The sequence below is a fragment of the Phascolarctos cinereus genome, unplaced genomic scaffold (assembly GCF_003287225.1).
Source record: "Phascolarctos cinereus isolate Bilbo 61053 unplaced genomic scaffold, phaCin_HiC Scaffold_3;HRSCAF=262, whole genome shotgun sequence".
Lineage (NCBI taxonomy): Eukaryota > Metazoa > Chordata > Mammalia > Diprotodontia > Phascolarctidae > Phascolarctos > Phascolarctos cinereus.
In genome coordinates, this window is record NW_027555736.1 from 100,046,470 (window position 1) to 100,061,249 (window position 14,780).

The window sequence follows — 14,780 nt, forward strand, 5'->3', positions numbered from 1 at the left end:
CTTATTTTACCTAGCAATATCAATTCTCTCTCTTGCCTATTTTGAATTGTACTGCTTGACTCTCCATTGTGAATCTGATCACGAACTATCTGTACAGATAAGCAGAAGTAGTCTACTAGCTGAAATATGGCACGATACAGAGACTAAAAACCAAAGGGATGCACATAATGGAGGATTTGGAAAAACTAGGTACACTTTGCCACAGAGTAGTTTATCCACTTTAACTGATTCAAAATACACAGTAGGATAAATTAGACATATGCAAGTGAACTATTAAAGCTCATTCCAATTATAGTATCCAACCTTTAATATTATAATTACAAAAATGCATTTTATGCATTTTTTTTCTTCCTAGAACTTCTACTTCATGTTGGTTTTATTTGTATTCTTAATTTCCACGAAACTCTTTAGTATTTCTTTTTACTGCAGGAAAATAACCACTTGGGACACACACACACACACACACACACACACACACACACACACACACACACACACATATACCTCCTTAAAGAGAAAGTAGCATTGCCATTTAGCTAATATACATTTAAAGAAGGAAAACTTTAAAAAAGGATCCGTTTCATACTGTAGTCTTCTTCTACATCTTTTGTTTTATTTATTCACAGGATAATGGAGAGACTGGTCATATTTTCTCTAAAAGAAAGCAGCAAGCATGTTATTTTAGGTAAACCAACTACTCATCCCATTGCAATTTCAGGAAGAGGGTCAGCTCTGATCATACATCATTTTAGCAATACACCTTAGAAAGGTGAAAATTCAGATCAAGCTATTTACATATGAAACATCTTGTTTAATGAGCATAGCCCAATTAAAGTTCATGCTTGTTTCTGGCTAGTAGAGGCAAAGAAATCCATATGCTCTTTTTATAAGGAGGCAGCCATTAGAAGACATTTGATTTATGCTCATTAAAAGTCTCTACTGGGGCAGCTAGGTGGCGCAGTGGATAGAGCACCGGCCCTGAAGTCAGGAGTACCTGAGTTCAAATCCGGCTTCAGACCAAATACTTGACACTTACTAGCTGTGTGACCCCGGCAAGTTACTTAACCCCAATTGCCTAAAACAAACAAACAAACAAAAAAAGTCTCTACAATGGCCTCTCATTTTCTCTTTTTCAGGTAGCTTCAGTACTACAATAAAACAGTTTATCTTTGCCCCACTGTAATAGATTAACAAACTAAAAAGGCATTCCCCTTATTAAAGCAAAGGAATACCTGTATTTTAAGAGATATGGGGCATCCATTTTCATTTTAAGGAGTTATAATGACCACAAATCTTTCTAATTATTTTTCAAAAGTCAGATTATGGTCTTCAAAGTCCAAGTTTCAGCATTTTCATATTTTAATATCTTTATGCTGAAGGAAAAAAAACCTTCTGCTTTAGTTAGAGCAGTAATAAACTAATTCTTTTATAAACAAAATTTAAACTGAAAAGCCACAATAAATGGAAAAAGAGGGGGGAAAAAGATATTACCTGGTAAAATCCAGTGACATCTACAATAGTTTTACAGCACATTTAGGCCCCTTAGGGTTTTATATCTCCACCTGCCTTTCCCTTAAAAGTTCTTCCTTATGAAAATGTCAGATAAATAAGAAGAGTGATTCTAGCCTAAGGCAGTACAATCCTTAACTGAACTGGGTTTTGAGGGGAAAAAACAATACCATCTTACTCCCCTATCCCAATAATTGATAGATTTGTTCAAAATATGCAATTCCCACTTAAATGGCAATGGTCAAATAGCAATCAACAATTTATATTCATTACAAAGGGGAGTTTTGGGATACCAACTGGAATGTAATCTGCCCTTTTAGTCTCCATGATAAAGCAAATAATTCATACTGGCACTACAAAAAGAACAGTACTGTAGGAAATGTGTGCCACTTAAACAACACTGTTAGAATTAATGCAATATGGGGAAAAAAAAGATATCAGAGAGTACATGCACAACTTACAGTATTTCCACTGAGCTATCAAAAGCGTCTTTGCACAACTCAACTCGTGCCTCTTGCAGTAACTACTAAGGGAAAGGGTGAAGTTAAAACAAATGATATATGATACTGAACTGAATTGTTTGAAGCAAGTGCCCCAAATATAGGGAAAAGTGCATTTAGTTCAGCAGCAACACAGCACAGTGTGAAGATATTGTGCTTGGATGCAGAAATTCCAGGATTGAAAGATGTACAAGGCAAGTCAAGATATAAAACCAGAGTACATTGTTAAATAACTCTAAAACTTACATATATTGCAGTGTTTAAAAAGTAAGAGACATTCAATTCATTTCATTGTACAAGGATGGGGAGAAATCCTCAACATTGTTGATGTCATTTATGTCATAATAAATACGTATCTATATAGGATTGTATATTTGTACATAAACTGTGTGTGGATAAGATTTTCTTGCCAGTCAAACTGTATTAGATTTTGTATAACTCCAACTTCCCAAAACAGTAACTGTTTTCACTGGACCAATTAGGTATTTCTTTCCTCCAATCTAAAAAGGTTATTTGTGCTAGAAAAGATGTCATCCCCTTTCCTCTCCCCGAACCCTCCCCAAAGGCTCAGTTCAGATACGCTTTGCCTCACAAATAATAATTCAGAGAAGCATAATTACAAGAATTCAAGCGTTTTGGCTGCATCTTTTCAGTTTACCAGTTATTTCATTAGCAAATCTTTTTGTATATAAACTAGCTGATACAAATTCTTCAGCAGAAGCATATAAATTCTAGTTATGATTGATTAAAACAGAGCAAATCAAAACAAATAAAAAAATCCAGTGATTTACTCTGACTGTAAACAATATATAAAAAACCATTTCTGTTTCAAATCTCAAAATAAGTTAAAGAAAAATTCTATCTTCAGGGTGCATGACATTACAGGGTTCTGACAAGAAGGGGAAAATGAATATGAAAAGTTGCAACAAATATTTTACATTATTTTTCCTAATAGAAAGTCTATCTAACAATACTACTTTTTTCCCTTAAATTTAATAATTTTTTAAATTTGTTGGCAAATGTATTAAATGAACTGGTATTACATATGACTCAATAGACAAAAATCCATCAAATTCGGCAAAGAAAACTCAAACAAGCATTTTGTACAGAATAAAAAAAAATCTAAATGGCTATGATTCCTCTATTAGCAGAAACACATAATGCAGTCTTAATAAATCTGCCATATATATATCAATATCTACAAACAGAGATACAGATATAGATATGAGACAACATTAATGCAGTTTATATTTTGTACAGTGTATGGGACCAACTGATTTGCATCAGACCATGGCACGATATGGACCTTGCATCTTTAGAAACTGAATGATGAAAGATGGTCCTCCTGCAACAATTTGAGGTGGAAGGTGACTGAGTGGACAGTTCTCAATACTCATGATTGAAAGTTTGCTGCAGAGAGCCAACTCAAAAGGAAGGCCATGAAGGTTAGGGTTGTCATTCAAATATAGCTCTTCTAGATTCTCCAGTGTACCTGAATAAAATGAATAAATAATTACTCAATGCCTGGCAAACAGGAGGCACATAATAAATGGATGATTGCTGCCTACTAAAGTTTATTTCTGTCTGTACATTCATTCCTCCTCCCAGACTCTTCTGAAGACACTCCTTAACTTCTTACAGTATAGTATCAAGAGACCCTTCTTGAAGCTGCATCTCACAATTTCTCTATGTATCAATATGACCAGTTTATAAATGTTCACAAACTTTGTCAAAATATTAAGCTAGGGTATGCATGGCCATTAAGCTACAATCAAGCCACTGAGCTTTAGTACATTTCTTTGGCCTCTCCTTGGGATCTTTTTACAGGGACCCAAATGTCCACTGGATATTCAAACATGCTAGAAATATTTATGTTATCCTTCCATTTTCTAAATTCTCAAATTTTGCATTCTTTACCAAATGGCACCATTTAAAGCCACTGAGGCACCACAGGGTAGTGTACAGAATACTGGGTCTACGTATCTTCAGGTTCAAATCTCTAACACACCACTTAATAGCCAAATGATCTTCAAGCAAGTCACAACTTCTGTAATCCTCAGTTTTGCATTCTGAAAAGTAGAAACACAACTTGCCCCATCCCATTTCATGCCACTGTTGTGGGACCCAAAGGATAACATATATAAAAATTGACTCTTAAAATAGTAAATAATCATAAAAATGAAAGCTTTCATTAACAATTATCATAGTATCCTATAAAGAAATGACCTTTTGGCTTTTGAGTAAAGAAATATTTCCCACAAATGTTTGCCTTAAATTAAGAGCAAATAATTTCTTTTTTAAATTAAGATTATATGTAATCTCTGTCAGGAATATTAAATATCTTAGAAATATTTATTTCACAGATAATCGTGTATCCTTTCAAAGTACTAATACCATTAGGGATGGTACAAAGAAAGTTAGCTAAATCTTGGTAATTATAACACTAACATAGTTACATTAGTTTACAAATAAAGTTTCATAATACAGAGCTATAAGTACTACTCTACCATATACGACCAAGTTTGTTTAGTACAAAGTTAATGATCAGAAATTATTTCATACCAATTTCCTCAGGAAGATGGGCAAGAAGGTTCTCTCCAAGGCCAAGATGTGTAAGATTGGTAAGGTGACCAATTCCTCTGGGAAGACTATTCAACTGGTTGTTTGTTAGGACTAATTTCTGAAGGATTAATCATTTTTAAAAAGAGAATGTTACATATTTCTCCTATGGCAAAGGGACACTTTAGAATACATATCTGCTAAATTAACAAAATACATTCTTCCAGAAGAACATTTATAGAAAATACAACAGGATTATATTAAACCTTTACAAAAGCTGTGAATTGTTCTCATTCAAAAAAATAGAAAACACCCACTTATTTGGAATTATTTTATAAATTAATCTTTTTGAATGCAAAAAATAAAGTAGGCTCCAGATTCCAGCCACTGTCATGGACCTCAGCTCTTAGGACATTTTAGGGCCAAAGTCTGGGGTGATAGCCAAGGCAGAAATTGATTTGATTTACATAAAGACATAAATGTGGCTTTATGGGGGCCTCATTGTATTTTCCTTGCCTGTGAGCCAGCAGCTTTGGATGACTATTTAGAGCATGAGGGCGCCACTGCTGCCCAAGGAACTAGGAAAACATCCCATCTGACTATTCATGAATTACTAGCACCCACTCTTCACACCAAAACCAATGGAACACTTCCTAATGTCACCAAGCAGGACACCAAATATGGTGACCCAAAGCACTTGACCACTTTCGACATACAAAGAATACAAGTAACTAAAAGTCCCACTAGGACTCTAGTAAAACTAGGTAGCAAAATGCTACCCTGGGTGTAGAATATAATACCTCTCCCTTTGGCACAGGGGTTGACTGTAGATAAAGGGGTAGTAACTCCTGTGCAGATCAATTAAGCTGTCAAGCTAAGAAGTCAATCCACCAACCATCACAAATGAACAATACCGATTCACTGTTCATAGGATTTAGGGTTGGAAGGGAATTTACTGATATCTAATCCAAACCATTTACAACAAGTGAGGAACCAGAGGTTCAGAGAAGTCAAGTGATTTGCTCAAAGCAAAACATATTGGGGAGTAGAGCCAAGATCTGAATCCAGGCCTCTGATTCCAAAATTTATACACTTTAGATCACCACCTGACAGGTTGTTTTACAAAATATATTCACTATAAGCTTAGTATTTATGGTCTAAGTCAGGGGTGGTGAACTTGTGGCCTCAAGGCCACAGGTTCCCCACCCCTTGTCTAGGTATTTTACTTCTCACAGGGGTACTGAGGCACATTTGCTCCTTTCCTTTTCTTTGGATTTCAAATGAGGCAGGATTACAGTGAAACGTTGAAGGTTATAGAGTAAGTTGTGATCTATGTTTTTTACTTGTCCTTGACACATTGCCCTGAACTTAGGTATCTAAGGAATGTTAGTTTGAAATAACACTAGCTGAGCCCTCAGATCTTTCATCCCTATGATTCAATGATGATGAAACTGATTCAAGATACAGGCCAAATTCAAGAGAGGAAAGTATAAACCAAAGACATATGACATTATTATGTCATTTTACCTGCAAATCTTTAAGGTAAGCAATTTCATTCGGCAAGGATTCTAGTTTGTTCTCCTCTAGGTCCAATTCTCTTAACTTCCGAAGGTTTCCAAGGCCATGAGGGAGCTTCTTCAGAACATTGTTTGACAAGATTAGAACCTAAAGAGAAATGGAGAAATGGTTTCTGGCAGGTAATGCAAAGGAAAGGGGGTGAATTCTATATTCACACCATGTGACTCAGAACTTAAAAAAGAGCCCTATTTTACTAAAAGAGCAGGTGGAGTGTCGATGATGGCAGGTGTAGGAGTTTTAAATCCCAATGCTCCTATTTACTGGATGTGTTATCAAGGGAAAGTTACTGACCCTTGATGAGCCTCCATTTCTTAATTATAAAATACTGATAATAATAACTATATTACCTACTTCACAGGATTATTGTGAAGATCAAATGACATAATCATGTAAAACATTTGCAAACTTTAAAATACTGTAGAAATGTCAGCTGTTATCATAATGAAAGTGTATAAAGTACACAGCATTATTCTGTTTTTTAAAAAAGGGAAAAGCTATAATTTTTGTTAAATAATTATTTACATCCCTAAAATCTCATTTTGGGGGAAGCAATCACAGCCATTGAAAACAAAAGTATTTCCACTTAACTGTAACAAGGCTCACCTACTTGAAAGGGGAAAAAAAGCTCTAGTTGAAATTAGTTTCCACTAAATTGCTGAAAAATAAAAAATGGCAAATGAGTCAATGCTTTTATATGCCACTACTTACATTTAATATTTTAAGAATTAACCACAAAAGTCTACCAAAACTATGATAAAACATGACTCATTTTTTAAAAAAGGCTTTCAAAATGTCATATGGAGTTAAATTATGCTAGACCAAAATGTTAATTTTTCTACTTGCGTACCTTTTGGGAGTAAATATAGATCAATTAAAACTGAGGTAAACATTTTTACAAAACTGCTTATAGCCTTCAAATATATGAACTATTCAGGGGGCATACATGGCTCTCTATATATAGACAGGCACTGAATCTAAACCTCACCTTACCACAGAACAAGGATGAGTTTGTTATAGAATTGTGCCATATTTAATTACTATATGTTCCCAAGTATAACTTGCTATTTTAATTTAAGACTCTATAAATTGGATAATTCTAGAAGGAATCTAACAAGTTGCTTTCTCTCACAGGCTTACCTCAAGGGAAACGAGCCCTGACACATCCTCAGGGATTTTTGCAAGCTGATTGGTAGCTAAATTCAATTCTACCATACTGGTCCAAGTCCCAAAGTCCAAGGGAAGGGAGGTTAACTGATTGTCCTGAGAAATTAGAAAATAAACAGCATTCAAAATAGAAAAACTAGGAGTGGAGAGAAAGATGGAGAGACCATTAGAAGAAAACTAAAAAAAAATCCTATTTCTGTCATCTATAACCTTATAATATAAAATGAAAATACTTTAAAAGAAAAAAATACTTTATATACTTTGTTTAAAAGCCCAGAGAGTTCCCAAAAACAAACAGAAGATTTTTATTTAGAGATTATGATGGAAAACTGTTCCCAATATGTGATCATTTCCATTATAAATTATAAACTATGAATGGAACAGCATTTAATATTTCAAAGATCTTGGTTACTGTGATGGTTTATTTGGGAGGTAATTCATGTTTAAAAACTTAGACTGTTACTGGAACAATGTTCAAGTATTGGCTGGGTAATGACTTTTCAGAAATAAAACCTCTTGATGATACTTGGAGAAGAAACGGAGAGATAGAATGGGGTAAATTATCTCACAAAAAAAAACAGAAAAGAAAAGTCTCTCACAGTGGAGGGGAAACAGGGAAAGGTGAGAGGGAATGAGGGAATCTTATTCTCATAGGATTTGGCTTAAGGAGAGAATAACATACACATTCAATTGGGTATGGAAATCTGTCTTACCCTACAGGAAAATAGGGGGAGAAGGGGACAAGAGACCAGGCGGATGATAGAGAGGAGGGCAGATTGGGAAAGAGGGTAATCAGAAGCAAATACTTCTGAGGAGAGACAGGGTCAAAAGAAAGAATAGAATAAATGGGAGGACAAGATAGGGTTAAGGGGAATAGAGTTAGTTTTTCACAACATGTCTACTATGGAAGTGTTTTGCATAACTGCACATGTACAACCTATATTGAGTTGCTTGCCTTTTCAATGAGGATGGGTGGGGAGGGAGGAAGGGAGAAAATTTGGAACTCAAAGTTTTAAAAACACATGTTTTTTAAAAAATGCTTTCACATGCAACTGGGAAATCAGAAATACAGGAAATGGGGTACAGAAGTCTATCCTGCTCTACAGGAAAATAGAAGGGGAAGGGGATAAGAGAAGGGGGGAGAGATAGAAGAGAGGACAGACTAGGGGAAGGGATATTCAGAATGCATGCCATCTTGGGGTGGGGGGAGGGGCGAGAAATTTGGAACTCAAAAACTTGTAGAAGTGAATGTTGAAAACTAAAAATAAATAAATTTATATTTTAAAAAAATAAAAAAAGAAAAAAGAATAAAAAAGAAAAAAAGAAATAAAACCTCTTATAAGAAATACTATAGAGAGGATTCTTGAGTTGGATGGGAGGCTATTACAGACAGTAGCTTCCAATTTTAAGAATCTATGTGCATACCTAAGAAATGAATAAGCAGGGACAGCTAGGTGGCGCAATGGATACAGCGCTGGCCCTAGAGTTAGGAGGAACTGAGTTCAAATCCAGCCTCAGACACTTGACACTTACTAGCTGTATAACCCTGGGCAAGTAACTTAACCCAACTGCCTCACCAAAAAATAAAAATAAAAAATAAGAAAGAAAGAAAGAAAGAAAGAAAGAAAGAAAGAAAGAAAGAAAGAAAGAAAGAAAGAAAGAAAGAAAGAAAGAAAGAAAGAAAGAAAGAAAGAAAGAAAGAAAGAAAGAAAGAAAGAAAGAAAGGAAGGAAGGAGTAAGAACAAAAGGAAAAAAACACATCTCAGAAAAACTAGGAATAAATCATTCTTTTAATTCTTTTAATACTGGTCAGAAGTTTTAAAAGTAAAAGAAAAAAATTAAGAACAAATATTTTAACAAGATGACAACTGAAAACATACACAAATGAATAAATCTCTAGCCTTTAATTTAAGAACACAATCCATAAGAAGCTAAAAATAGAAGATATTAACATGAAAATTCAAATTTTCTCTTTAAAAACAGCAATTTATTTAAAAAGTTTAAACTTACTGCTTTTTATTCAGAAGTTATTTAGAAAACAGCCAAACATTTCAATTCTTGACATGTTAAATAATTTTGGCTTAGAAAAGTTTTCTTTTTTTAAAAAAAAAAGAAGAACCAGGCTTTTACTTAGACTTTGAAATTGCTCTGAAGAAAAAGCTTTGTTAACATGTGACATAATATTTTAAGGGAGATTTAAGACAAGCCTTATTAGAGATTTTTAACAAGGAAAAAAGACTCAAAAAAGCCTAATTTTTATGCAGCTGTCAAACTTATTCAACATCATAGTTTCATCAAAATGTATTATTAAATTGACAAATGAATTGTATTACTTTGCCTCTAAGTTTCCTCTTCATTCCAAATATTCAAAATTAGTGTCACTGCCACATGCCACATGTCTAAACTAATCATCAACTTCTGCCACTGACCAAGATTTCAATGATGAACCTATTTTTCTTAGTATTACAATACTGGGAAATACAGGTAAATACACACATACACACACACACACACACACACACACACACGCGGGGAAAGAGAGCACGCATCCTAAGTATAGGTCTAGTTGTGCTGAAAACAAATGGGAAACAGAGGAAAAAAAATACATTTCAGGTTGCACTGTTACCAGTGACCAAAGAATTACCAACAAAGATTTTCTACATAACAGAAATTGTTACCTTCATATTCAGCTTGCTTAATACTTTTGCTCTGGAGAAAATTCCAAATGGAATTTTATTGATTCTGTTGTGTTCCATATTGAGGGAATAGATGGTGGAGAACTGAGATGGACCACCCACCGGATATGACTGGAAGCAATTTCTAGCTAGTGTCAAACTATTCAGATTCACAAGACTTGACAATAGACCCTGTAAAGTATGAAATACGCAGAATTAGAATCATCACTAAGGTTACACATTCTATCACCTGATGATAGGTAGCAACAAGAAAATCTTAGAAGATATATTCTAAACCATATGTCAAAACTGGTCAATTTGCAGAAGAGCAAAAACCAAACAAAGGGATAAGAATGGACTAAATCATATGAGAAACATTTAAAGACATAAGTATTTGAAACTTTTCACTTTGATTTCAGAAGAGCAGTACAAACAAAGCTCTGCACAAATGGTACCTAATTCTTTCTTTGTGTATCTAATTCGAAGTCAAGTTCTCCTAAGAAACTAATGGCCTAACAGGTATTATACAACAGATTAGTGGGTTTTTTCCCCTTTGCTTATGAACTCAAGTGATTTCAAATTTTCAGTAAAAACATGACACTTTCAATATGTTGATAGTTCAGTTAGACTCTTAATGTTTTTGCAAATGTGCATAGGTCTTTCAAAGAAGCTTTACCCACCTGAAAAGTGATCCAGTTTACATACATGGGTTACAACACACATATGCCCTATTTATTTATGCTTACGGTCAGTTTTTGTTGTTGTTCTTCATCATGTCCAACTCTTCATGACCCGTAGGTTGTACTGTCCATGGGGTTTCCTTGGCAAAGATAATAGAGTGGTTTGCCATTTCCTTCTCCAGTGGATTAAGTCAAACATAGGTTATGTGACTCGACCAGGGTCACACAACTAGTAAGTGTCTGAGGCCAGATTTAAACTCAGGTCTTCCTGACTCCAGGCCCAGTATTCTATTCACTAAGCCACCTAGTTCCCTCCTAGGTAAACAGAGGTTAAGTGACTTCCCAGGGTCACGTGGCTAGTGTCTGAGGCAGCATTTGAACTCAGGTCTTCCTGACTTGAGCCTGCCTCAAAGCTGTCACCAGATAGGTTATTTTAAGGTGACAGGTGCTTTATCTCTTACAACATCAGACTATACTTTTTTATGGTGGAACAGTTGAGAAGAGCCTGGTACTGGCTCTAGAAAGGAATGTGGCTGGGTAGAATCTAAAGCCATAGGGAGCAGGGCTAAGAAAGACTAAATTCAGATTCACAGCATAGAGTGCTAATCCAGTATTTACAGTCCTGGAACCTTCACGTGCATACTGACAAAATGGTTTCAAAATATTTTTTTTAATCCATTTTGGCAGGAGTCAATGAGGTGAGATGTTATGGTATCTCTACATTTATTATTATTATTGTCCATTGTTAGCAAGGATAACAACAATCACTAGCATTCAATTCAATTTGCAGAATCATGTAATTTCTGAGTTTGTTGGGACTCTACCAGTTGTTTAGTCCAACCTATACCTTTTTCCACTATAACATACCCACCCAGTGAGGAGTCATTTAGACCTTGCTTAAAGATCTACCATGATAGAGAACCCACTACATACTGTGGCAGCCCACTGTACTTTTTAGACAGCTCTAATTGTTAAGAAGTATACCCTTACATCAAGGCTAAATTTGTTTCTTTTCAACTTTTACCTCATGTTGCCATCTGGGGCCAAACAGAATAAGTCGAATCCCTTTTCTATATAATAAAGCTTTCAAATACTTAAAGACAGCGAATGTGTTGCCCCCAAGTTTTCACTAAACAAAATCCTTCCACTTCCTTCAAATAATTCATATATGACATGGATTCAGGGTCCTTCATCATACTAGTTACCTTCCCCCCAGGCTTTCTAATTTGTCAATATTCTTCCTAAATGATGGCATTCAGAAGTGAACATCATTTCTGATGTCTGACAAGATTAGAGGCCAGAGGGTCTATTACCACTTTATTCCCAATCCTAGTAGCTATATCTGTCTTAATGAAGCTAATTAACACATTATGAGGGGAAAACAGCTACATCACTATTGACTTACATTGAGCTTGAAGCTCACTAAAATCTTGTCTTTTTTCTATACTGCTGTCTAAACATGCCTCTCCCATTTTGCATGTGAAGTTGATTTTTTTAAACCTTAAGTGTAAGACTACATTCACCCCTACCGAATTTCATTTTATTAAATTCAGTCCAATGATCTAGATTGTCAAAATATTTTTGGATCCTGACTCATCATGCAGTGTGTTAACTATCCTTCTCAGCTTTGTATCATCTGAATATGCCTTTATCCAAGTCCCTGATAAAAATGTTAAACAGTCACAAAGCAAAGCAGATACTCTTGGAACACTCTCACTAGAAACCTCTTGACAAGATGACATGAAGCCATTAATGACTACTCTTTGAGTTTAGCCTTTCAAACAGTTCCAAATCCATCCAATACTATTACTGCCTGGCACAGGTTGTCTCCAAAGTGATAGACCAAGTACCTGAGAAGACCAGAGCACAACCACCATAGAGCATGTGATCAACCAAATAGTGATAAGATGGGGTCACACTGCACCATCCCTGAGCTTTTCTCCAATATAACCACACCTATCCTTCATTTATTAGTCCAACACTCCTCCACTGTGCAAGCTCCCAACCTTCCTCCTTCTATGCTAAGTAATGACCATTCAGGGCATTTTTAATCTAACCACATCAGGGTACATACAGAAGCGGCTGTGAAGATGTGACTGGAAAAATTCTGCATTCCTCTATATCCCCTAATCATCTCATGGCTGTAGCACATATCCCTCAGAGGGCAGGCTCTGTGTTCCAAAGTACTGACCAATGGGTATGAGCCCTGTCCTCTCTACTCTCTTTTCTTTATGGATAGGACTGAACAGGAAGAGTAAGCAGAAATGAGTTTCTAATCTGCATCATAGATCTCATTAAATCATCTCCCCTACCTCCAAACAGCCTACTCCTCTTCTGAACTTTTCTATTTCTTTAGAAGATATCAGCATTCTTTGAGTCACCTAGCTTGCTGATTGAAGCGTCACCCTTGACTCCTCACCTTCATTCATCCCACAAACCGAACAGTTGCCAAATCTTGTCATTTCTACCTCCACCATTCTCACCTTTATCCCCTTCCCTTCACTCACGTAGTCAGCACCCTAGTTTAAGCCGTTATCACCTCCTCACTGTTCTATAAAAGTTACCACCACATTGGCTTCCCTGCTTCAAATCTCTCTCCACTCCCAACCCATGATCCATTAACCTGTCAAAGTGATTTTCCTAAAGTGTAAGTCTGACCATGTCTTCCCCCATGCAACAAACTAGTAACTATTGATCGACTACGAGACCAAATATAAAAGTCTATTCAGCATTTAAAGCCCTATACAATCTAACTCTAACCTATCTTTCCAATCTTATTACATTAAAAACTGTTTATTTCATCTTTATCTTATCTTTTAAAATTTCTATATTTGTGTGTTTATATTATAATACACATTTAAGGATTGGGACCTATGATTTCATTGGTATAAGAAACCCAACAGAAGAAACTCCTTCTACCAATTCAGGCTGGCACCTTCTATGCAACTCCTGGAATTGCTAAGAGCCCTAAGAGGTTAAGCAATTTGCCTGAGGCTATATAGAAAGTATACATACCCTCACCCCCACCCCAGGCCTTTTGGCTTTTAGGCCAGACCCATTCTGCCAGGTTGGTTCTCAGTACATGTTTATCATTTACAATAAAATACACACAAATTGGGGCTGAATGCTCAAAATATGTTATTGATAGGAATGTGCAATCAAAAAATCTAGAGAATCCTGGTCTAGTTCACATCTTTCCAACTTCTTCTGAAGAACAGTGTGGAGTACTTTATCAAAAGCTTTGCTTAGAATCTAGGTAAACTATATTTCTAGCGTTCCCTTCATTTAAGTCCTTTAGTAATGGAATAAAGTCAGTCTGGCATAGCCTGTCCTAGATGAAGCCATGATGTCTTTAGTAATCACCATTTCTTTTTCTATATGTTTGTCAGCCACCTCTTTTATGATCCATTACAGCATTTTCCCAAAATCAAACTGAAGATCATTGGCCAATAGTCTGTGGATTCTTTATCTTATTCCCTATTTTGAAAATCCAGACATTCACTCTTCTCTACTCCTGTATTTCTCCAGTTCTTCATTAGCTCTCAAATATCAATGATGGTGGTTCAGTAATCACACTGCCAGTTCTTTTGGTATGCAAGGATGCATAGTGCAATTGGAACAGGTGATCTGAATTCATCAAGTACAGCAAGGTGTTCTCATTATCTCCTAACTTATCTTGTGTATCAACTTCTTGTTAGTCATTTAAATTCTGCCATTTCTAATGCAAAGGTCATTTTCCTGGGCAGACAAAGCAAAGCAAATGAAGAACTGAGCAGCTCTGCCTTTCTTTTGTTGTCAGTCATTATCCTATCCACCACAAGCAAAATCCTCTCCCCAATATATAGTTTGAAAAAAATCTACTCTTTTTGTTGTTCTTAGCTTTTCTCATTAGTATCACCTAACTTTGTGCTCCTCACAGCTATTTTACAGGTCTATATCATGCTTTAACGTCCATCCTTTGTTAGGTACCTTTGTTTCCATTTTCTGTACACAGCTTTTTTAAAAATTCCTGTTAGCAAGGGAATTCCCTGTACACACTTATCAGTCTCTTCAGAAAACTTCATATTAGAATGATTTTCCCTTGTCTCTTCAGAATTTCAATTTGAGTTTTCCAT

The 14,780-nt window shown here is 35.6% G+C and overlaps 1 protein-coding gene across 6 annotated transcripts in view; it reads right to left on the reverse strand.

Moving 5' to 3' along the window:
• Positions 1-591: 591 nt before the first annotated feature.
• Positions 592-14,780, reverse strand: part of SHOC2 (SHOC2 leucine rich repeat scaffold protein) — a 148,730-nt gene continuing 134,541 nt past the window's right edge. For 5 of the 6 annotated variants that reach the window (XM_078151058.1, XM_078151057.1, XM_020988008.2 and 2 more), the window contains 5 exons: positions 9,989-10,177; positions 7,284-7,406; positions 6,096-6,233; positions 4,572-4,689; positions 592-3,501 (listed from right to left, as the gene is read on the reverse strand). In XM_078151058.1, the coding sequence (XP_078007184.1) occupies positions 3,293-3,501; positions 4,572-4,689; positions 6,096-6,233; positions 7,284-7,406; positions 9,989-10,177 (777 nt within the window). In that variant the 3' untranslated portion in view covers positions 592-3,292. Of the gene's footprint in view, positions 3,502-4,571; positions 4,690-6,095; positions 6,234-7,283; positions 7,407-9,988; positions 10,178-10,731; positions 13,446-14,780 lie in introns of those variants that run through there. The other variant, XM_078151059.1, reaches the window with a different exon arrangement.